Genomic DNA, 23,679 nt, shown 5'->3' with positions numbered 1-23,679 from the left:
ATGCCCTTTCAAGTAAGCACTGCATGTGGGTGTTTCCAGTTAGGGGATTCCCTGAACAGATGTGACTTTCACCACTTCCAGTCAATAAACCCTCCCCACTGATCAAAGTTCTGGCCTGGAGTACACTGAAAAAAAGGGACTGGCCATCTCTTGGATTTATGTAAGCATCTTGCATGTATTTAACACAATTGCCTCATGTTTTAAAGTTAAATGTAACTATATAGTGTAAAAACTACATGATATGCAGAAAGGGTGTATTAAATTGTTCATATCATGTTCAGGTGAAGTAAGTCAATACGATAGCAACGTTAAATCTCGTGAAACCACGCGTGATTTCATCTCGCGGGCTTTGGATCGTGGTTTAAAAAAGGCATCCATCTCAGTCAAGTCCAGCAGCCAACTCTATGTTTTTTGGTATGTCTTGATTTTTTGAATTAATATTTATTTAAATGTAGTTAAACATCTAGAGTGTCATCATGTAATATGCTAAAAAAGAGCCGCTAACTTATTTGCTGTTTTATCTGTTGTCAAAGAATTGGCGCTTTTTCATCTGAATTTGTCTTTGGCACAAGAGCCGTAATATCACATTAAACCTAATTACGAGGCACTCATAACATAATCTGGTTTTCTGTGTGAATAGATTTGACAACTGACTCTTCAGTTACATTGTGTATTTACTGCACCGTGGTGTTAGTGAGATTTTGGACATTGAACAGCTTTAGCTAATATCATCAGCGGCATTATGCTAGCTTACATCCCTACCCCTCCTGCCCTCACCTGCTGTCCTTTTGTTTTTGTTTGTTTGTTTTTTTGCTGCACATTGAGAGATGACCTCTATTCTGCATTTCACCAGGAGTCAGCTGATGGATTGTGGGTTCAAGGTGTTATGGTGAGAAAGTATATTCTATTTTCGCTTAAGGTTTCTGTAACTTAATTATAATAGGGTTTTTATAATTATTAGGTGTATGCATACTCAAATAGACCACCCTATTAATACAACTGAGAAATCCAAAATCTGCCATATAGGTTTAACTTATACCAGTATGTATTGTCAGAAAGGTGATTACTGGACTCACACTTGAACTAAAATGAGGTTTTAACTTCTGGGTTGTTGGGTTGCAAATCAGAAACAAACATCTTTGGATTTTTTTTAATCCCATAAGATCTGGAAACACAGTTTTTATTCAACAAAACATTACTGATTAACCAAGCACAGTGCCTGCTGTTATTTCAAAATTATTTTATGTCATTTCAGATAAAATGCAGCATTCCAGTGCATCCCAACCATGCCTTTACAGTCAAGGTTTCTAACGGAGCTGAGTTTCTCTCTGACAGTCTGCTGAAAGTGTTTGCAAAGTGATCGGGGGAACAGGGCACAAAGCTAAAGGATGTAGCTGCCATGATGACAGTAAGAACTTTAAAATTCTTTAACTACAAAGTGTATATGTATTGCATTAGGTCAGTAAAAGATTTTTATGCTGCATCCATTGGTATGGGTTGGCTGGGTTGTTATCAGGAAAATGATATTTGCGGATTAATTTACAGTGAATTAAAAATGAATTGTTGGTCAGAAAAACTAAATCTGAAAATAATAACATTTGCAGCCTCAAAAGCACAGAAATCATAAAAAACCTTTTTTGATTTTAATTCTTACATAGCATTATTTATCAAGAACAGCTACAGATAGAACATTACTCCAGATGTTCTATCAGCTCCAGATATTCTTATCAGTCAGTCAGTAGTCATATATTTTAATTCTCATATAATATTGCAGATGAGCTATATCAGACATAGCAATTTCCCTTTGGGATCAATAAAGTCATTCTTCTTATAGCACAACTTAGTATGTATTAGTGGCAACCCATGTATCTGGGACCTGCATTCTGCCATAATCAGTGTTGGGGAGTAACGGAATACATGTACCGCCGTTATGTATTTAAAATACAAGATATGAGTAACTGTATTCCGTTACTCACTACGGCAGCCGTAATGCTCTGACAATCCATCAAGCAGTGCGGCTTACCAAAGTTGTACTAAAACATCTTTTAACAGATTTCTGCACGCCAAAATCGGTTCGAGGTCAGTAAGCACAACCAGAATTCATACATAAGGCACAATCTCGATTTTTGAGAAAATTAAAGGATTTTAAGTGTGCCTTATAGTGTGGAAAACACGTTATACAGAAGAAAAGAATATATCGTGATATATATCGTTACCGCACATGCTTCAAATTATATCGCGATATGAATTTTAGGCCATATCACCCAGCCCTAGTGGCATCATCTTCCATTTGAGTTATTGCATGCTTTGGTGTTTTTGTGTTTTGTCTTTGTGTTCTGCAGCTCTTCTCCAGCTGCCAGCTATTTAGAGTGGAGTACAGAGAGTAGTTGATTGGTAATGATTTGAGCCCTTCTCAATAAAGGGGAGAGAAAACAGGAAGGATGTTCTTTGTTTTTCTGTAGGACACAGTTGGAGAAGGGAAGCCGGCTGAAATTGGAGACTCCAGTGAGATAAGTGAACATTTTAAAGGAAAATAGTTTTAACCTGATCTGGAGGGTTTTGCTCTTAAAATAATCAGTGACATCAGGAAGTTGATTCACTTTAATTAGAATTTATGTGGATTTGTTGTGATAAAGAGACTGGATTGGAAACTGTTGGTGTGCTGGACCTGCGTGTTACGCGAGTTTAACGGGGAAAAAGCTGTAATTAGGAGGCAACCAAAGAGAGGAAATTGTTCAAGACTTGGAGAGGAACAGCTTGACTGTTGAAGTCCCTGATGGGGAATCCCACTCCCTAAGAACACAAAGTTTGTTAATGTGGGTGGAAAGCCTTTCTCAGGAACATGCGAGATTGATGCACTATATTATCTTGGGTTCCAGCAGTACATCCATCTACAGATGAATGAGAGAATCATTTATGAGTAATGCTTGTGCATAACTGACTAATTTCTTTCTCACCAGTCTTTACTCAATATTTAGCACCAAGTTATAATATGTTTGCATATAATTTTAAGTTCAGCCCGCACAGCAGCTCTGAAGCTGAAGCCAGATTTGGATGCTTTGAGCTAAATATCACTATGATAATGATAACATATATACAAGCTCGTAATACGCTGAAGTTAAGCAGATTTACATCGTTCAAGTGTGTTGATATGCTGTTGAGAAACATTTTTCAGATGAGTGACCCGTTAGTGACTAGGTTTTGCTGTTTTCAGGCAATCAGATTTAAGGCATGGAAATGGGTTCGGTGATAGCCAAAAGTAGAACCCCTCCAATATATAGATCATATATAGACAAGCAGTGGTAACATGATTTGATCTGTCATTTCGTGCCTTTTATAGCTGTCAGTGCTCAGAAAATTCTGAGAAAATCTGTTTCGTCAGGAATAAATTCTAGGTGACAGCCAACACAAACAGAAAGAGACCGACGACTCCCGCCGCATAAAACCGCAAACACAGGATGCTGGCAGTACACGGAGATCAAATGACCAAGATAAGTAAAAGAGGGGATTTTTTTTATACACTGAAAACAAATTGCACAAAGTGCACAGAAAGTATCAGTTAGGATTAGTCTGAAACTAATCAAAAACTGTTAAATATGCCACTGATTTCTAAGTCATGAAATTTAATTTTATTGTTTGTCTTTAAGTCTTTGACAGTATAGTATAAAATCTTTATAATAGTTTTAGAGATGCTTTTACAGTTCTGAATGTTTAATTTTTCATTTATCTTTTTCTGCATGTATACAGTGAAGGTAACATCTTATGCGTATTGTACTTATTTAAGAGGAGATTGGATCAGTGTCAAACCTGCAAACTTTTACTGTGTTTAAATTGCATATATCTGGATATATTTGTGTTTCGATAAATCTAAATTACAAACCTGGCCCTCTTCACACACAAACTTATTTTTATTAAATTATTATTATTATTATTATTATTATTATTATTATTATTATTATTATTATTATTATTATTATATGGTTCCCCTAGCATCATCTGGCCTTTGGAAGGGACACAGCACTGTTAACAAGAAAAAGCGCAGCATTATGGTTATTTTGTGTATTTAGATGGTGTCTTTCCGTTAAACGGAGGATCTTGGAAGGTTCCAAAACATCAGCTGGCTAATATTAGCGCACTGTTTTTAGGGGAGTTTTCCATTTAGAGGTTTTTCCACTTCAAGATCATGATATCTTGTGTTTAAGGTGTATTGCCCTTAAAATGACTTGATTCAGTTGTGACTGGTTTCCTGTTCTTCAGCATACAAAGCACTAAATCATAATACAAAACAGCAACACCTTTTTAAAGAGATGTTTCAAATGCTAACAGCCTTCTTACATGGACATGTTTGCGTTTATATTCAAACCTGGCTGAAAATTGTAAATATTTTTACCTGTATAGTTAAATATCTTCTACATTACTGAAATTAATTTACTATTAGGTGACCATGAAGAATGGAGGGATTTTTTAAAACCATTCTTCTAGCAAAAGTGGCAATAAAACACTATAAACAAAGCTGTGGTGAAATGTTCCTCATCTGTGTTGTATAGATTAAAAATACTGCCAAAGTTATTAAGGCTGAACTAATTTTTAAATGTCTGTGAAGGTTCTCAGTCATCCAGGTCATCGTAGTCAAAGGAGCTTGCAAAGAAAACTGAAGAAGCTTCTCGGATGAGAGGTGAAACGTCTTCAAGCAACTTAAAGAAGTCCAGACGCTTTTCTTTGCAAGCTCCTTTGACTAATTTTTAAATGCTTTATACTCACCGTTTAATCATATTTGTAGTGGCTGTCCCTGAACATGAGACTGCACCTCTTCTGTTTAAATAAACTGGATCTTGCGCTCACTCCTTGTTATCAAGCTTTACCTTGCTAATGTGCTAAAGGAGTAATTAACACATTACTCCTTTAGAGTGCTGTATAATTACAGTTACACAGCACTCTAATTCCTCTACATCACACATATTGTCCAAGATGGCCAATAAGAGGAAACTTATCACAGAAGACTCTAGTTGCTAATGCTAGCTGTGTTTCCACACAAAGCAAAGCTGTTACTTGATCTGACAGCAGTGAAGCATCTTGTCTAGTGCACTAATATTCTATCAGTCTCCCATTAAAGACTGGACTTTATACACAATGAACATGCAAAATCAGTCAGAAAAAGCTGCTGGACTCTTGGCTTGACAAGCTCCAGCTATCGTTCATGGGACACAGACATGCCCATAAAACAGAGACACGCTACTGTTTCCATTGAGATCCCAGGCAAGTGCAGCTTTCGACAATTATACCCAGTAGCATCCAGAATATTCTAGTGATGTAGGGATGAATGCAAACAGGCGACGCGCATCATGACAGAGCACTGTTTGACACGAAAGTAGAGATATCGCTTCCTCTTGCTATGTTTTAATTAATGTCTAATTTTGAATTTGACTAGGTGCTTGTCTTGATGGAATGCCATTGCCTCAAACTATTCTACTGAATAAGTTTAAATCTTTTCCTCTGAGTAAACTGATGTGATGAAGAGACACAATCAGTAAGCCATACTTGGAAGGGAAACTTGGAAAAAAAGAATACAAAATATATAATACTTAAACATTTATACTCAGTCACAAATACTTAAATAACAGAATATAAATATGTATCATTCAAAAATCTATCATTCAGTATAAAAATAAGCAATGCTGTCAACATAAAAAATAATTATCCTTTCAAATATGTACACATATGTATGTACACAGCCCTTCTATAAAGGAAAGGTGCAATTTTAAAAGTTGCTAGCATGCCTGATGATATATTATAAGTGCATAAAAAAATACAATTCAAATGTAGAAAAAATGTATTGCTATCACTTATGAAGGAAGTAATAGCAAACATGCACCAATAGAAAAGTCCAGCAGATGCCTCCATCCTTGTTGCACATGTTGTGAAATTCATTGTGCAGAAGAATATATGGGCTTGCTTATTGTAGTCCTAGTGAGTCTTAAAAATACAGGTGACGACAGCTGTAAGCACGTAAAGTTTCCATTTGTCAAGTGTTCCAAGAAACAGGCCTGATGGATGAATCCCATCAATAAAACTTTAAGATATTGTTTAGACAATAGTTTGGAGCCTTCTTGTAGGTACTGGGGGCATGTGGTACCTGAGATTTATCCAAAAGTTTCTCTTTGAGTATAATTCTGTGAATTTGTGTGTCGCAAGAAAATCTTTCTTCCACTTCAGGGCTCCTTGTTTCCTCTTGATATAACGCACAGACTCTGGCAAGTGACTGTAATCCACTGGACCATCTGGCAAAAAAGAAAAACAGTTTAAATATAAATGAAAATAAACACGTTTAATAAGCTGACATTTTAATTTTTATTAAACGAAGTCCTGACCGAGTGCAACAAGTCCAGAGATGAACACACTTTATTCCTTATCAAAATGTACTAAGTTAGCTTAGCATAAAAGCTGGAAGTAAAATCTCTGTTTGTGATGCCTGCAAAGAATTATACATGACCAAATAGGGCATGAATGCTGAGCTATATAACCCGTGACTTAACAGAATTCATGTGGCTAGAGATTTTTGAAAAATGAGGAATCATTTACCAATTTCCACCAGGATAACTCTGGGATCATTCTTCGTCAAAGCATCATGAAGGCCAACTTTCTGCTCATACCACACTTGGCTTTGATTGTCACATATGCAAGTGCTTTCCTCCGTTTTCGCCTCAGGTGATAAGATGATAAGCAGTCTGCGGCACTGGTGCATCGCAGCAGCTGTTGCATCGTGTATTGCTGTAAGGGATTCATGGCCAGACACAAAACTGCAGGTTAGAACTCTTTGTCTGCAAACTGAAGACAGCCCATTTCAACAGCACAAACTATAATTTTGGGCAGAACTGTGGCTTCTTCCAGGCACTCATTTCTTCTTCTTTTTTTAACTTACCAGTTTAGTCTGCATTAATAAAATTAAAGAACCTTGTAAGTGCCTTGAGGCAGCTGTTATTGTGATTTGGCACTATATACATAAAAACTGAATTGAATTGCAATGTATCACCAATACAAACATAAAGGAAATAAACTAGAGCAATAAGAAGAACACAAAAAGAAAAGGGAAAAACAGAAATACAGAGGATAGCTAGACATCAGCTCAAGAAAGTATTAAGTCTGTTTTTAACTGTACTGTACTGTGTTCCAGTAATTTAGTAAACATGGCTTTTATCCAATTTCTCCCATGTATTATACTAGGAGTTTAACCAAGAAGCTCTTATTTTCTTTTCAAACTTCTCTTTCTTTTTTTCTTTTTTTTGCAACTATAAACAGAATTCTTACAGATACAGTTGTGGTCAAAGGTTTAGATACACTCATCATGAGAATGAATGCAATAGCAATGCCGCCACCATGCTACACAGCTGTTACAGTGTTCTTTGGTTCAACAGCCTTTACTTTATCTTCCAGGTCATGGCAGGCTTGAGTCCTGGTGGTTCCGCTGAAGTTTTTCCTAACTAATGTTCTCTGATCTGAGGACAACATTATTTGGTCATCCTCCAGATAGTGGCAAAGCAGTGGCGCATCCAAAAAACTTGTACTTTTTTGTAGTTAGAGTTCTGAACTGAGGGTCTTGGAACCTGCTGTTGTTTAACAATAACTCCAGACTTTCCCTTCCCAATTGTAAATCTACAATAGGGCTGCCACGATTAGTCGACTAGTCACGATTACGTCGACTATTGAAATCGTCGACGACTAATTTAATAGTCGACGCGTCGTTTGAAGCTTTGTAAGATCCCAAAAGACGCAGGAATAAGTAGTAGGATTTAAGAGTGTAATAACGGACTGAAACAGAAGATGGCAGCACTGCATGTACAAGGATGCCAGCTGCCGTTAAACCCCGAAGAAGAAGAAGCAGCTGTGTCCCAGAAATCATAGCGCGGCTCAGCGCAGAAGTCAACAATGGCGGCCGCTAGTTAGTTTTAACTTTACTCTTATTATTCTTTTTGGGTCACAAAATAAACGTTTAACATATTTTCAGGCGAGAATGTAGCTGTGCATACTTCAAATATCTGCTCAGTTTATGAAGACACCACATATTTTCAAAAGTGCTCCGACGTTTTTGGAGACGTCTGTTACCCACTAGCTCGATAGTTAGCCGGGGGCAAGGCTCACTAGAGCTGTGAGAACACCGGACTCCCGGCAAATCGTTTTTAAACCCACCACCGTCTTTCACTACTCAGGTTAAACATGATATATGAGTCACTTAGATAATTTAAAAATGTTATTGTTTGGCTTTTTTCAGTATTTTATTTGTTCCTGAGTAAATCGTTTGGCTGAGATTAAAGTTATAGTTTTTACACAGCTGAGTAAACCTCAAGCAGACAGCTGATTATCAGAAGTGTGAGATGCTCGAGAATATTCTCCGGTGTCCTGTTATATTTTAGATAGCAAGGAGCAGACGGCTGAGTTTATTAAACTTCACTGAAACAACCTGCAGATTTCATTAAAATTTAATAAACTATCATCTTGTCTTTATTTTTAGTTAGCACATACCTTAAACACTTAAAGCTGTAAGCTAATGATAGTTATATAAGAGCAGATGCATGCTGGTGCAATAAGCTGTACATTTTACGTCCAATGGATGCATGATCCATTAATCGGTGACTAGTCGACTATCAAAATAATCGTTTGTGGCAGCCCTAATCTACAATTGTCCTTCTTAGATCTTCACTGAGACCTGAGTATTGGTCAATCTAATGAGTGCTGTCAAACAAATCCTTTTCATGCTGGCAAAGAGAAGTATTGACTGACTACAACATCAGTTGTAATCGCTGATGACTTTAGTAGCACAAAGATAATAGGCCTTGGTCTTGTCAAGTTAACAGATAGTGTAGAAGCGGGGGTCTCGAATTCCAGACCTTGAGGGCCGGTGTCCTTCAGGTTTTAGATGTGTCCTTGATCCAACACAGCTGATTTAAATGGGTAAATTACTCCCTCAACATGTCTGAAGTTCTCCAGAGGCCTGGTAACGAACTAGTCATTTGATTCCGGTGTGTTGACCCAGGGTGAGATCTAAAACCTGCAGGACACCGGCCCTCGAGGCCTGGAGTTTGAGACCCCTGTTGTAGAGGCTTCAGCACCACTTATTAGAGGTTTAAGTGAGTGTATGTATATATTTGACTCTTTGAGTCTGTGTGCATTAGAGAAAATCAAAATGAAAATCAAGCAACCAGTTCTTGTTTTATAAAGTCATTAAAAACGTTAATTTAACCACATTTAAAATGCAACTAGTTCTACTTGTCTTTTACCTGAAAGCATCATAGCAACTGATTTAGATTCGTTGGTTATGTATTTGATGTCTTAATTTAATAAAAACTGTGAACAGCAGTTTGTGACAATAAACAGCTCAAAGCCTTTGTATGTTTTCCCGTCTTTTGGGGGTTGGAGAATGACCTTAACAACCTCAAGAATTACACTACATCTAGAAAGACAAGTCTTTCTACCTCTGTTTACATATTATGGATATCTGCTTCTTACCTTCGCCAGGACAGTCATCCCGTCCTCTGATAAACAGAGAGTAGCCATATTGTTCCTCCAGTTTCTCAGGCAGGATCTGCATGGCAAACCTCGCGCCCTCATCTGAACTCATGGCATTGGAATGGATGAAACTCACGTAGGCATCATAGAGCTTCCCATCTGGAACTGACAGAATCTAAATGATTGTTTATGTTCATTTTATAACGTTTGATCCTTTTAAAATGTGAATCAACATCCAGCTTTCACGGCTTTCAGTACTGTGTTAGTTGTGCTGTAAGGTTAGTAGTATCTCGTCAGATGATGCCACACAAAAACTTAAGTTCAACTGATAACGGCTTTACCTTGTTGTTTGGGAAAATGTGCCAACAGATCCCTGTAAGCCAATATCAGGTTTACTTTAAAGAAGAAGAAGCACGCAGCCAAGGCTAGAACAGCCAGAGATGCAGAAAGGCAAACAGCCCAACTCATGTGGAAAGAACTGCGGTCAGCTGGAGAGAGGAAGGAGACAAACGTAAGGCAAGTGTCTCAGACGACTATAATTCTTGAACACACACACATTTATATGTATATGTCTATATATATCTTTATTACCTTCTTTAAGCTTCACCACACTGATTTGTTCTCCCGCTAGGCTTTCTAAATGGCACTCGAACTCAAAATTCAGGAACTTGCGATGAACTTTAGCGATGGACAGAATGACCAGTTCGTATACTTTGCCTTCTCTATGAATACTAAAGGGTACAGAAACAATCAGTCAGTCAGAATGAATCATGGAATCAAAGAATAATATGTAAATGTTAGGTGTTAAGTTTTTTGTGCTGCTACAGTTGCAACATTTACAGTCTATTACTCAGAAAAGAAGTTCTGCCTCCAAGTGACATTTAATGTCTGACACATTGTGTTGTTTTGATTTAATCTCGATGCAGTATAATGCAGTGTTTTGTATTCGCCCTATTAATAGCCCCGTCCATGGTAATGTAAAACTCACGTTTTCCGGGACACACTAATCTCCTCGAGGTCCTCAGCGTAATCCTTGCCAACAGTCCAGTGCAGTGAAGACTCGTTATCCTCACTGTAGCCTATGAATGCTAAACACTGCAGCTCCACTCTCAAACCTGATGGGCAGTGAGAGTAAAAAACAAAGAAACTGTCAGTCTACATTTCCCGTTTTGATCAAACAAAAATATGAAGTTAGCTCAAATGAAATTTAACGTCACGGAAACTTTTCAAAAGGCTTCTGACTAATTCTGTTCAGTCGCTAGATGACAAAGCACCATTGCAAAGGTTTTAAAGGACTTTATTGTCATCTTGACTTGAAAAACAACTGTTTGTCAAGTATTTATCATAAAGATCATACAGTCAATAAATGGATAATGGTGTAAATGACTTCATGATATTTAAAGGTGTTTATAATATTTTTCCATAGCACTAACATTCACTCTAATGCATTTTATTTAGTGTTTCACTTGCCTAGTTCAACTGTAATCTCTTGCTTGTCAGGGGTCACCAGCTGTGGCTCTACAAAAACTTTTTCTGGGAGGTCTGCAAGAAAGAAAGAAGGAAGGAAAAATAAAGAAAGTGGGACAATATACATTTAGCTCCATAAGCATTTGTATATATTGCCTCTGTACACCATCACAGGCTAATTTAAATCAGACAAACCAGATGTGATTGAAGTGCAGATGTTTAGCTTTAATTCAAGAGGTTTAACCGAGGTTTTGCATGAACTCTTTAGGAATTACACTCGTTTTTATCCATAATCCCCCATTTTCAGACGCTCAAAAGTATGGGAGATGAGGCCTGTTGCCTCGTCATTCCATGATAAACAAAGTTAATTAAAGACATCTGGATCTGAGTCCAATAGCTAAACTTGTATTTCAGCATTTCACTGGAACTTGTGAAATTCACTGAGACGTTGATGCAAATTAAGGAAATGAATCTGGCCCCAGAAGACCAAACAAACCTACTAGAGTTTAGATTTAAGAAAAAAAAGGCTAAACAACATTTACCACAGTTGTAAACACTCAAGGAAATATGGTGTCGTTATCAGAGTCTAGAATATACAATCAAGAGATGCCTTTATGAATGTAAATACAGATGGTTTACCAGATGGTGAAAACCACTGTTCACACTCAAAAACAAGAAGAGCCTGCATGTTCTGAGAAAACATCTTTGGACATATTTAACTTACAACAGCATGAGGAGAAGAGAAAAATAATGAAAATGGAGAGATACAACTCGTATGCCAAAGCATCCAATGATTTATTTCTTTTTTGTTAAACCCCCTGAATTAAGTCTTCAAGTCTATGATTAAACAAAACAAAATAATAATAATAATTATGTACAGCCAGAGTAATATATTAAAAAATGACACCAGAATAATTAAGGATTCAATATGAGAGCTCTACAGTACTTACCATCTTTAACAGTCAACAGGATGCTGCGTGAAGCGGTATAATTCCTGCCATCCAAGTTAATGTCTATCAGGCAGGTATATTTCCCATTGTCCTCCTCTGAGGCTTGAGGAAGCCTCATGTTGCCTTTCATATCAACAGAGATGGGTTTCCCTTGCCGCTGAATGAGCTGGCAATCCTGCAGACAGAAACCAATCCTGTAGTTAGTTTTCACAGTGCCATATTTTTGAGAGGCATTTTTGAGCCTCAAGACAAGAAAGAAGAGCCAGAAATAAAGGAAAACATGAATAAAAAGCAAAAAACTGGCATAGTGATCTCAAAATGTGTTGGTCGCAAGTTTCCAGGTAACAAAATGCATAGTACTACATTGTTGCTGGCCTGGGTGGCAACCAGTCTTATCTGCCAGGGGGGCAGATCTGGCACACATTTTTCCCTGATATCTACAGAAGGGGGCAGTGTTGCATTTATGGAAGTTGTAAAACAGAAGCCTGGGATTTGGCCCACCTAAGCACTTTAGGTGGAGCGATTGTGTATAAACTAGCCTAGTTTATATCTGCTGTTTCCACTGATAGTTTATCAGCAATTGTTTCTGTCCACTCTTCATGATATTATATTCCATAAAATGGGATTATACACCAATAGCATAGCATTATGACCACTGACAGGTGAAATGAATAAAACTGATTTATTAGCACCTGTTACTGGCTGGGATATCTTAGACAGCAAATGAATATTTTGCCCTCAAAGTTGATGTGTTAGAAGCAGGAAAAATGGGCACGCGTAAGGATTTGAGCCGAGTTTGACAAGTGCCAAATTGTGTTGGCCACACAGCTGGGTGAGAGCCTCTCCAAAACTGGAGTGTGATCCAAGCCAACAGACGAGCTACTGTAGCTCAAAATGCTGAAAGAGTTGATGTAGGTTCTGATAGAAAGGTGTCAGAATACATAGTGGATCACAGTTTGCTTTGGGTAACGTTCTGCTGGATGTAACTTTGACATGTACCACCTAACTAAGCACTGCTGCAGACCATGTATGACCTCCCATAGAAACAGTATTCCCTGATGGCTGTGGAATCTTGCAGCAGGATAATGCACCCTGCCACAAAGCAAAAAATGGTTTACAAATGGTTTGAGCAGCACAACAATGAGTTTGGAATCTTGACTTGGCCTCTAAATTCTCCAGATCTCAATTTAATCAACATCTGTGGGATGTGTTGGACAAAGAAGCCTGATCCATGGAGTCTCCACCTCCCAACTTATAGGAATTATAGGATCTAGGGCTGAACGATATATCGCATTTGCGATAATATCGCGACATGATCAAGTGCAATTTTCTAACCGCAAAGGCTGCGATTATACTCTGGACATGTCCAAATTCATGGGCTGCATCCTCCTGAGGCCGCATTTGTAGACCGATTACGTCACAGCGACGCACCGAAGGCTGTCCAAATTACTACCATATCCCAGAATTCATAGCGCGGCCCAGCCAAACTCCAGTTTCCAGCAATGGCGGCCGCTACTAAGTTTTAAAATTACTCATACTAATCTTTCAGGGTCACAAAATAAACTTTTAACATATTTTCAGGCGAGAAAGTAGCTGTGTAAACATCAAATATCTGCTCGGTTTATCAAGATATCCCATATTTGCAAAAGTGCTTCGACGTTTTCAGAGGCGTCTGCTACCCACCAGCTCGACAGCTAGCCGGGAGCTCGAGGGTTACTGATGCGGCCGAGAACGGCACAACTCCCGGCACATCATTTTCAGATCACCGCGGAGTTTCGCTGCTCGGGTTAAACGTAATATATAAGTCACTTAGACAACCTAAAAATGTTATTGTTGGGCTTTTTTCAGTGTTTTGTTTGTTCGTGAGTAAATCGGTTTGGCTGAGATTAAAGTTATTAGATTAGATAAAATAAAACTTTATTAATCCCCCGGGTGGGTTCCTCCTTGGTTTTCACACAGCTGACTAAACGTCAAACAGAAAACTTATTAAACAGAAGTATGAGACAGTCGAGAATTTACACCAGTGTCTGGTTATATTTTAGATAGCAAGAAGCAGACGGCCGAGTTTATTAAACTCCACCGAGACAGCGGTGACGCTAATCAGAACTAGACCGTCCAATTTCACGCCTTTAAATTTTAAAGGCGTGTTTGTGTGTGTGTTTATACAATTGCTATTATGTTTGCACTTTATGTGTAATGTTACTGACTGCAGAGATCAGTAAGATGTGTGTATTTTTTATTTATTAGTTTTATTTATTTAATATTATTTTTTAATTGAATGACTGTCTAGTAGTTCACAGATGTCGAAAAACTGAGTGTGGTAAAGCCACTGATTTTGTTTATGTATATTTCTGCAATCTGCACATTGCACTGACTTTCATTTTAATGTTTACACCAGGGTTCCTTGTCAGCACTTTATGCTCAGATAAACATCTGAGCATAAAGTGCTGACAAGGAACCCTGGTAAGCTAAAAATAAACTATTGTGTATGTTCAAATATACTGTTGTGATTGAAGAAGTTAAATAAAAATGTCAGTCATCAATTCATGCATCACCTCATGTCATCATAACAGAGGTCTGTCTTCCAGGAAAGAACAGTTTAAAATTAATGTAATATAGTATTGGCCATACTATATGATGTATTGCTTGTCTTTGTTTAATAATACAGAAGACAAAGACCTTAAAAAATAATCGCATATCGCATCGCAATATTGGGGCAAAAAATCGCAATTAGATTATTTTCCATAATCGTTCAGCCCTAATAGGATCTGTTGCTTAGATACCACAGCACACTTTCCGGGGTTTTGTGGGGTCCACGTCTCGAGGGGTAATGTCTGTTTTGACAGTAAAAGCGTACTACAGCGGATAGTGGGAACAGCAGAGAAGATCATCGGGGTCTCTCTCCCCTCTATTGAGGACATCTACACCACACGCTGCATTCGCAAAGCCACCAGCATTGTGGCTGATTGGACACACCCCCCTCACACATTCTTCAAACTCCTGCCATCTGGAAAAAGGTACCGAAGCATTCGGGCACACACATCCAGACTGTGCAACAGCTTTTTTCCACAAGCCATCCGTCTCCTCAGCAAAAAGGGACTGACTGATAAACACACACACACGCACACGCACACACACACACACACACACACACAAACATTATCACTCAGGTTAACTCAACTACCTCAAAACATTGAGACTGGACTGACTAATCAACACAAGCGCAAACACACTGACCTACACCACCAAACCATCGTACACACCAACCTGTTAATGCTCTTTTGCACAATATTATTACTGGACTTTTTGCACTAACTTCTGTACTTCCTAATTTTTGCTGCTACACTAAGGAATGTTTACTGTTCCTCCACTACCTCAACTCATCATCACAAAACCTTATTACAGTGAGGCAAAAAAGTATTTAGTCAGCCACCGATTGTGCAAGTTCCCCCACTTAAAATGATGACAGAGGTCAGTAATTTGCACCAGAGGTACACTTCAACTGTGAGAGACAGAATGTGAAAAAAAAAAAATCCATGAATTCACATGGTAGGATTTGTAAAGAATTTATTCGTAAATCAGGGTGGAAAATAAGTATTTGGTCACCTCAAACAAGGAAAATCTCTGGCTCTCACAGACCTGTAACGTCTTCTGTAAGAAGCTTTTCTGTCCCCCACTCGTTACCTGTATGAATGGCACCTGTTTGAACTCATCATCTGTATAAAAGACACCTGTACACAGCCTCAAACAGTCAGACTCCAAACTCCGCCATGGCCAAGACCAAAGAGCTTTCGAAGGACACCAGGAAAAGTATTGTAGACCTGCACCAGACTGGGAAGAGTGAATCTACAATAGGCAAGCAGCTTGGTGTGAAAAAATCAACTGTGGGAGCAATCATCAGAAAATGGAAGACATACAAGACCACTGATAATCTCCCTCGATCTGGGGCTCCACGCAAGATCTCATCCCGTGGGGTCAAAATGATCATGAGAACGGTGAGCAAAGATCCCAGAACCACACGGGGGGACCTGGTGAATGACCTGCAGAGAGCTGGGACCAAAGTAACAAAGGTCACCATCAGTAACACACTACAACGGCAGGGAATCAAATCCCGCAGTGCCAGACGTGTTCCGCTGCTGAAGCCAGTGCATGTCCAGGCCCGTCTGAAGTTTGCCAGAGAGCACATGGATGATACAGCAGAGGATTGGGAGAATGTCATGTGGTCAGATGAAACCAAAGTAGAACTTTTTGGTATAAACTCAACTCGTCGTGTTTGGAGGAAGAAGAATACTGAGTCGCATCCCAAGAACACCATACCTACTGTGAAGCATGGGGGTGGAAACATCATGCTATGGGGCTGTTTTTCTGCCAAGGGGACAGGACGACTGATCCGTGTTAAGGACAGAATGAATGGGGCCATGTATCGTGAGATTTTGAGCCAAAACCTCCTTCCATCAGTGAGAACTTTGAAGATGAAACGAGGCTGGGTCTTCCAACATGACAATGATCCAAAACACACCGCCCGGGCAACAAAGGAGTGGCTCCGTAAGAAGCATTTGAAAGTCCTGGAGTGGCCTAGCCAGTCTCCAGACCTCAACCCCATAGAAAATCTGTGGCGGGAGTTGAAAGTCCGTGTTGCTCGGCGACAGCCCCAAAACATCACTGCTCTCGAGAAGATCTGCATGGAGGAATGGGCCAAAATACCAGCTACTGTGTGTGCAAACCTGGTAAAGACCTATAGTAAACGTTTGACCTCTGTTATTGCCAACAAAGGTTATGTTACAAAGTATTGAGTTGTATTTTTGTTATTGACCAAATACTTATTTTCCACCCTGATTTACAAATAAATTCTCTACAAATCCTACCATGTGGATTCATGGATTTTTTTTTCACATTCTGTCTCTCACAGTTGAAGTGTACCTCTGGTGCAAATTACTGACCTCTGTCATCATTTTAGGTGGGGGAACTTGCACAATCGGTGGCTGACTAAATACTTTTTTGCCCCACTGTATTATGTTACGTTGTGTTTTTCTATCATTCTGTCACTTTGCTGCTCTTGTTTGCACATTTGCACGTGCACTTTGTTGTCTGCTGTCTGATAACAAAAAAAAAGTCTTCCTTAGATAGTTAGATAGTTTGTTTTTTTTTGTTAATTTATGTTGTAATTTATGTTAGGTCAGTCTGTCTTGTCTCTGCTAGCCAGCTAACTAGGTCTCTTAGTTGGCTAGTTTAGTGTTTTCTGTTAATTTATGTTGTAAATTTATGTTGCATGTAGCACCTTGGTTCCTGGAGGAACATTGTTTCGCCTCACTGTGTACTGTTAAACTGTATATGGTTGAAGTGACAATAAAGCCAACTTGACTTGACTTGACTTGAAAAGGGGGACCAGGTGGTCATAATGTTATGCCTGATTGGTGTATATGGAGGGCAGAGACCAGACCGCCAGTACGTTCTTCAGCCAGCTTTTTTTAGGTGCAAAATAATATTGATGAGCAACAGTTTTCTTTGTACTCAAATCAGGTCCTAACAAGGCAAACATGTCAATGCAGTAAAACAAGTGTATTAGGCCTCTTTATACCTTCATCCATCGTACATTCACCACGCTATTCAGGCCGAAGATTTCTTTCTGTTTACAAGGAAGACTGTCGCTCACTCCTTTTGTGATGGAAATGCTCTCAACGGTATAAGGACACTCTCCACTAGACACTGACACCCAAAACTTTAGCCTCCGTAATAATACTCCAGACTGATTCCTGAAAAGAAAAAGAATTGTAAAGCCAACAGCAAGAAATATCCCTGTACTTTTTGTTTATCCTAAATGGTTACAGACAATATGACTAAAATATGAATTGATGTTTCAGTTATGCCTCTATTCCACTGATAAGCTGAAGTTATATATCTGTTCAGCACTAATTAGATATAAGATTAAAAAAAATAACATCCATTAGGAATATAAATTAGCACACACACGTACAGAGACTGCCTGAAGGCTGGAACTGAGGAGATTTGATATCCCTCCTCTCATATATATTTGGATATTTATCCAGTTGCTCATTTGCTCTTAATGGTTTGATCATTTCCTGGATAAATAACACATTCATTTTTAGAAATGGCCAATCCCGTCTCCCTGTTGTATAGGAGGCTCCATATGCTCCCAGTACAACCTTCACACAGTCTCCTAAAAGTGCAACATCAAAGATTTACAGATGTTAAAATCCAGTTAGTAGGTTAGTTGGCATATCTTATAAAACAGGTCGCAAAAGGTTGATTTTGTTCATCTGGACGTAGCGTTTTCATTGGAGACTTCTGAAGAAGTCACTTGGATGAGTGACAAAGGGTTTCCAATACAACAGAGCTTGATCATAGCCTGCATACAACTGTTAGGTTTTACAGCATTTTATTATAAAGTAGGTTGTGTTTGTCTGTGCACGTGTGTTAAAGCACATTTATAAATATACTAGAAGCATGGAACTGCAGGGATCAGGAGAACTCATGCAAGAGAAGTCATACAGATATTTTTATACCTTATCTGACAGGTGTAAGATCCATTGTGGGACATCTGGACAGGTAGAAACCAAAGTAACCTGTCCCTCACTTCCACTCCAGTGGGCAGGCTCAGATTGTCTTTACTCTCCCCTCTGCTCCAGATCACGACATCATGAGCCTCTGCTGTGTAGCAATTCAGCAAAAAGAAATGGCCAGCACTCACATGGAAGGTATCTATCTCCCCACGGTGGTCTGTAGGTGACAGTGCAACAGGAGAACAACTATTTGTCATTTAATGTAAGATGTTAAAAAAATATATCAATCTACAAGGAAGACATGTTACTCCAAAAGAAGAACAGATAGAACAGAATAGGACTAAGTAAGTAAAGTAAGTAACATTTTATTTATATAGCACCTTTCTAGACAAAAGATCACAAAGTGCTTTACACAGAGATAACAAGGTATAAAACAAAAACAGACAAAAAGTTAACGAAATGCAATTCTAAAAAGATGTGTTTTTAGTTGTTTTTAAAAGAGACTACCGAGTCACATGTGAGTACTTCAAGGATTTGGTCAAAAGCTTTGCTGCAGCGTTCTGAACAACCTGCAGACGTTCCAGGGAGTTTTTGCTTAGACATGTAAACAGTGAATTACAGTAGTCCAAACGTGATGAAATGAATGCATGAATAATAATCTCCAGTTTAGTACGAGATACAATAGGACTTAATTTGGCAATGTTTCTTAAGTAATAAAAGCAAGACCAAATCAGAGATTTGACATGGACATCCAATGTGAGAGCCGGGTCAAAGGTTACCCCTAGGTTCCTGATAGATGATTTCACAAATGTCGAAAGGGGACCAGCATTCATTATCATAGGTACAAGTCAGGAGCCACATGCAAGGACTTCAGTGTGTCCTTCATTAAGTTGGAGAAAGCTGTCATCCAGCCAACCTTTAATGGATTCTAAGCACTCATTCAGAATCTGCAGCATAGATAGATCTTGGGGCTTAAAAGCAATGCATAGCTGGCGTCGGGTCCAACATCAGCAAAACAAAACATTTTCCTGCATCGTTTTGCATCAAAATGTCACTGGAGACTCTAAGAAGGGCTGTTTCAGTAGAATGAGGTCTACGAAAGCCACTGACTGACTGAAATTTGTCAAGAATATCGTGTTTGTCCAAAACTGCTGTAAGCTGCTTAGCCACAACCTTTTCTAAAATCTTAGCAGTTAGTGGTAATTTTGAGATTGGCCTGCAACTGCTGTTTTTTTTTTTTTAGATGGGATGTACAGCACAGGGACTTTACCAGTGACGTGTTAATTGTGGTGAGCACACAGGGACCGATAGACTGGAAGACATTTTTGAGTAACGATGCAGGTAAACTGTCAAATGAACAGGAGGATACTTTCTTTGAATTAACTAACTTTTCCAGCTCGGCTAGTGAAACCGATAAAAAGCTGTCTCAAATAACAGGCTGAGGCAGAGTAAGAAATGCTGATGGGGAAAAATGTTTTCTTACATTACTAAAAAAAAAATTCTATTAAGAAAGAAAGAAATTTTTCACAATCTTCATTTGAAGAAATTGGGGGCAGCAGGTGGACCAGGAGTAATAATACCAGTAATGGTGTGAAATAATACCTTAGGATTACCTCTGCTCTGGGTAACAAATTTAATTCTCCTCAGAATAAATGTGTGAAAACATCAATGCCCATTGCGATTTAACCCATCTTGTCACTCGCCGTAGAGTTTCTGTTTACAACTGTTTGTTCTTTTCTGTTCTTCTTTTCATTTATGGCATGTCAAGGACACAACCAATGTTAGGTCATTCATAAAGATAAATAACAACAACAAGGCAGGGAAATACCTCCAGCTAGTGTCGGACCAAAATGCTGACACTGAAGTTTCAAAAGTTGAAAACTCATGGGTGACCTGATGGTGGCCCATCTTTCATACTGTTTATAAAAGATATTTTTAGGACAAACACCCCTTGGTGGACCTAGCTAGCTGTTAGCCAACTTCCAAACTTCCATGACATTTGTGTTCTTTTCCAAGCTGTGAATGCCATGTCCAAAGTAGAACAACACCAATATGGATTCCTGGAAATGGGTGTCTTGCTACAGTCAAAGAGCAAACATTTCGTAACAATGACTAATGCAACTTGTTAACTTCTAATATTGCAGGTTATCAACCACTGAGAAGGGCTATGCACGTCCATGCAGGTGTGCAAAGATATGTCACCACCACCACTTCATTATTGAATTTAATAGTAACTGTTTGGCATCTGTAAACAGAACTAGGGATGCTTTCCCGTTTTTCTTCCCCGTCTGTTAATAACATAGGATAAGATAAACCAGTATTTGTCCCACACATGGGAAATTTGTTGGGTCATGGCAGAAAGGGGACAGTACAAAGTTACAAGCACCAAAAATTAAGAAAACAATAGAATATAATACTTTATAAATAGAATAAAATAGTATGTTGCATCGAAAATTTACACTTTGTAGTATTGCACCTAAGGGAGACAAGGAGAAGGCTATCATGGTGTATTGGATGTAAATGAAATTCTATGATAATCGTATTTTGTGCCACTTTTGTGCTGAGCAAACAGTATGAGATATGCAGCAACCTGTGGTAAGTGGTTAAATGTTTGCTCTGAAAAAGAGCAGTTGCTGCACAAACTGTACCAAATCATTTCTACCTTTTTCTTGAGTTTTTAGTTATCTAAGTTTTACTTAGTTAAATGGATGTTGCAGATATGTGCAAAGTTATTTTTATCAAGTTATATTCTGACTGGTCTGAAGAGTCAGCACTTTTAGAGCTATCTAAAATACTTTGCTATTCACAATGTCAGAGATACATGACGTTTGTGGTTAACAAGATTGTTACTGTGGTAGAAAATACCCACGTGTTTTAACATATTTAGTCTTCAGGCACAGTTGAGGAGCCACAACGAAGTTTTGGTCGATGGGCTGAGAACACGATACCTGAAAACGAGGTTATCAGCCCAATGTGATGATGTATTTTTTATTATTAAAAATCACACAATCAGACAGGCCCTTATTACATATTACCATAGGCTCCCTCCTGTTTATGGTAATGTGCAGGAGCTTTCTGAAGCTTTTCATACAGACAGCTAGAACGACATTTCACGGAATTAAAATAAACATCAAAATATGTCAAATTTGTTTAGAAATTTTACACACTATGTTCGCACTTCTTGCCACAGCTTGTGTGTATTCAGCTATGGACAGTAGGCAAACTGGATTTTTCACGAATGTGCAGTTGTTCTAAATTGGTGCTTTTTACATTAAATGTTTAAGCGTTTAGTGTTAATAGAAACCGCTGCTAATGTTTGCATTTTCGCTTGTTTAATGACAAAAAGGTTATGGGATTTTAAAAACTGTAGGCAATTTATGTTCTGCCTTTTCCACTATTGCTCAAGATTGCATCCTGGGCGCAGATTATTCAAACAGTGAGGAAGAGTCTTGTTTGCCACTTCCTGTCAAAGCTGTAAATCTGTCATCAGTGGAACACCTCATACAGCATTAACCGATGAGACATAACCCTCATCGGGTTTTTTTTAGACCTCAACATCATCCGTTTTTTAACCCTAATCCTAAACCTGTTATACTGTACTTCACATTACTGTGAACATTAAATTGCACTTTTGCACATTTCTTTTTTTCGTTTTAATTTATCAAAAAAATTATAAAATGATTTTATGTTTCAGGGTTTAAAGGATTAACAAGATATAAACACTGTTTTCACCTCATCATGCCAGTTTACTGTAAGAAGAAGAAGAAATTTGTATTACACAGTCTAACTGTTAGTGAAGTTGTAAGGCTGCGTCAGCGAACCTTGTGAAATTCAGGTAATTCTAAAGCATTTGTTCGTCACAGCTAGTCAAACCCAGCTGACAAAAGTGCAACGTGCAGCCGTATCTTAGCAACGCTTAGTAATTTTAGCAGATAGCTGTTAATGTTTGTCTTACACTAATACTTCTTATCTGTGTACAGCTTACCTCCATGTAATAATATGGAGGTAAGTCATGTCAGCTAGCCTGTATCAAAGTATTCAGGTATAACAGAATATTTAGAGTAGTACTTTTAAAAAGATTACTCTGCTTATTACAGTCAACTGTTTTATTATTGGCGCCACGCTTGGCGAGGGATCCTTGGCTCTGCTGGAGCATTTTATAAAACCTTGTCCTTTATGTTCAGCCTGACGTGCACAGGTGCTGCAACTTTAATGCTGACATCTTTTAGCTAAGACGCTTCCTGGAGATTCACACATCAAAGTCTGAGTATAAATGTTTGGTCTCCTTGACCTATATAATCATCAAAAACCCCACAGACCTTTCAGTTGTTGTTTTTTTGACGTTATCGTCTATCAGAATCACTTCATTGTCGTGAGAGGAATGTTGAGGGGTATGCTTTTTTTACTCATCAAACCACAGTTTATCTTTTTCTGTCGTGATTGTCTGTCTTGATAGCAAAACCTACCCAGGTAACCGATCAGTTGAATAGAGATTTTATCATACTGCCGTATGCATTCTGTGCAGTCCCCTACCACAGATGTATGAATAGATAAATCCACTACAAGGAACACTGAAGAATCAGCTTTTATTCCAGTATCTATTCTGATCACTGATTTATGATTAATTTATGGTAACATTTGAGTTAGGATACATATGTACAATATGTGTGTATATATATATATATATATATATACACATATACACATACATACATACATACATACATACATACATACATACATGCATACATATAAATGTATTTGGCAAAGCTATAGGATAGTTTGCCCTGTCTGTTAAGGAAAATCTTAACAGACAGTTTAACTGGTTTCTAAACCAGTTAAACTGGTTATAAACCATGACAGCTAACCCCACGACATTGGCATAAAGCAGACAGAGCTTGTCACTCAGCTGAAACTAAGTGTTCAGAAGAAGTTGGAGAATCAGTACTTACCACGCGTCACAACAAATGACAGAGACAGCAGAACAGTCACCAAGCAGACCCAACCTGCCGCTGCCATAGTTCTTATCTGAGGGAATCAACAGACTGCATTTCAGTAAAGTCCGGTGTGATTTTCTTGAGAACACGAGCCATCCTGTCAGGCGAGCGTATTCTTTGCAGTGTATACAAGTTTCTTGACATACTTCCTGGGGAGCACAGCTTCCCTTAAAGGGAAGTGAAAGATGGAGTGTTCTCAGCTCTCACAAGGAAGTCAGAGCCAAAACACTCCCAGTAAAGTCC

General features: G+C 38.5%; 1 protein-coding gene and 1 long non-coding RNA gene across 2 annotated transcripts; one reads left to right on the top strand and one right to left on the bottom strand.

Moving 5' to 3' along the window:
* The first annotated feature begins 107 nt into the window (after nt 1-107).
* LOC146615665 (uncharacterized) lies at nt 108-2,871 on the top strand. The gene is made up of 5 exons (XR_014906975.1): nt 108-160; nt 282-414; nt 854-889; nt 1,256-1,408; nt 2,463-2,871. It is a non-coding gene; the product is annotated as an uncharacterized LOC146615665 (long non-coding RNA).
* Nucleotides 2,872-6,084: 3,213 nt separating this feature from the next.
* On the bottom strand, nt 6,085-23,461 carry LOC146615664 (interleukin-1 receptor type 1-like). The gene is made up of 11 exons (XM_085374076.1): nt 23,392-23,461; nt 18,443-18,656; nt 17,497-17,671; nt 11,919-12,093; nt 10,972-11,043; nt 10,490-10,616; nt 10,093-10,232; nt 9,843-9,989; nt 9,502-9,666; nt 6,580-6,768; nt 6,085-6,278 (listed from the first exon to the last, which is right to left on the bottom strand). Exons 1-11 carry the CDS (start codon nt 23,456-23,458, stop codon nt 6,085-6,087), a joined length of 1,665 nt encoding a protein of 554 aa, XP_085230202.1. The 5' UTR covers nt 23,459-23,461.
* Between the last annotated feature and the right edge of the window lie 218 nt (nt 23,462-23,679).

The sequence above is a fragment of the Diplotaxodon limnothrissa genome, linkage group LG16 (genome assembly GCF_057381915.1).
Source record: "Diplotaxodon limnothrissa isolate DT_005_m linkage group LG16, D_limnothrissa_male_GT1.1, whole genome shotgun sequence".
In the NCBI taxonomy this organism is placed as follows: Eukaryota; Metazoa; Chordata; class Actinopteri; order Cichliformes; family Cichlidae; genus Diplotaxodon; species Diplotaxodon limnothrissa.
Note: the sequence above shows the minus strand (reverse complement) of the source record. Positions and strands in the feature narration are given on the sequence as shown.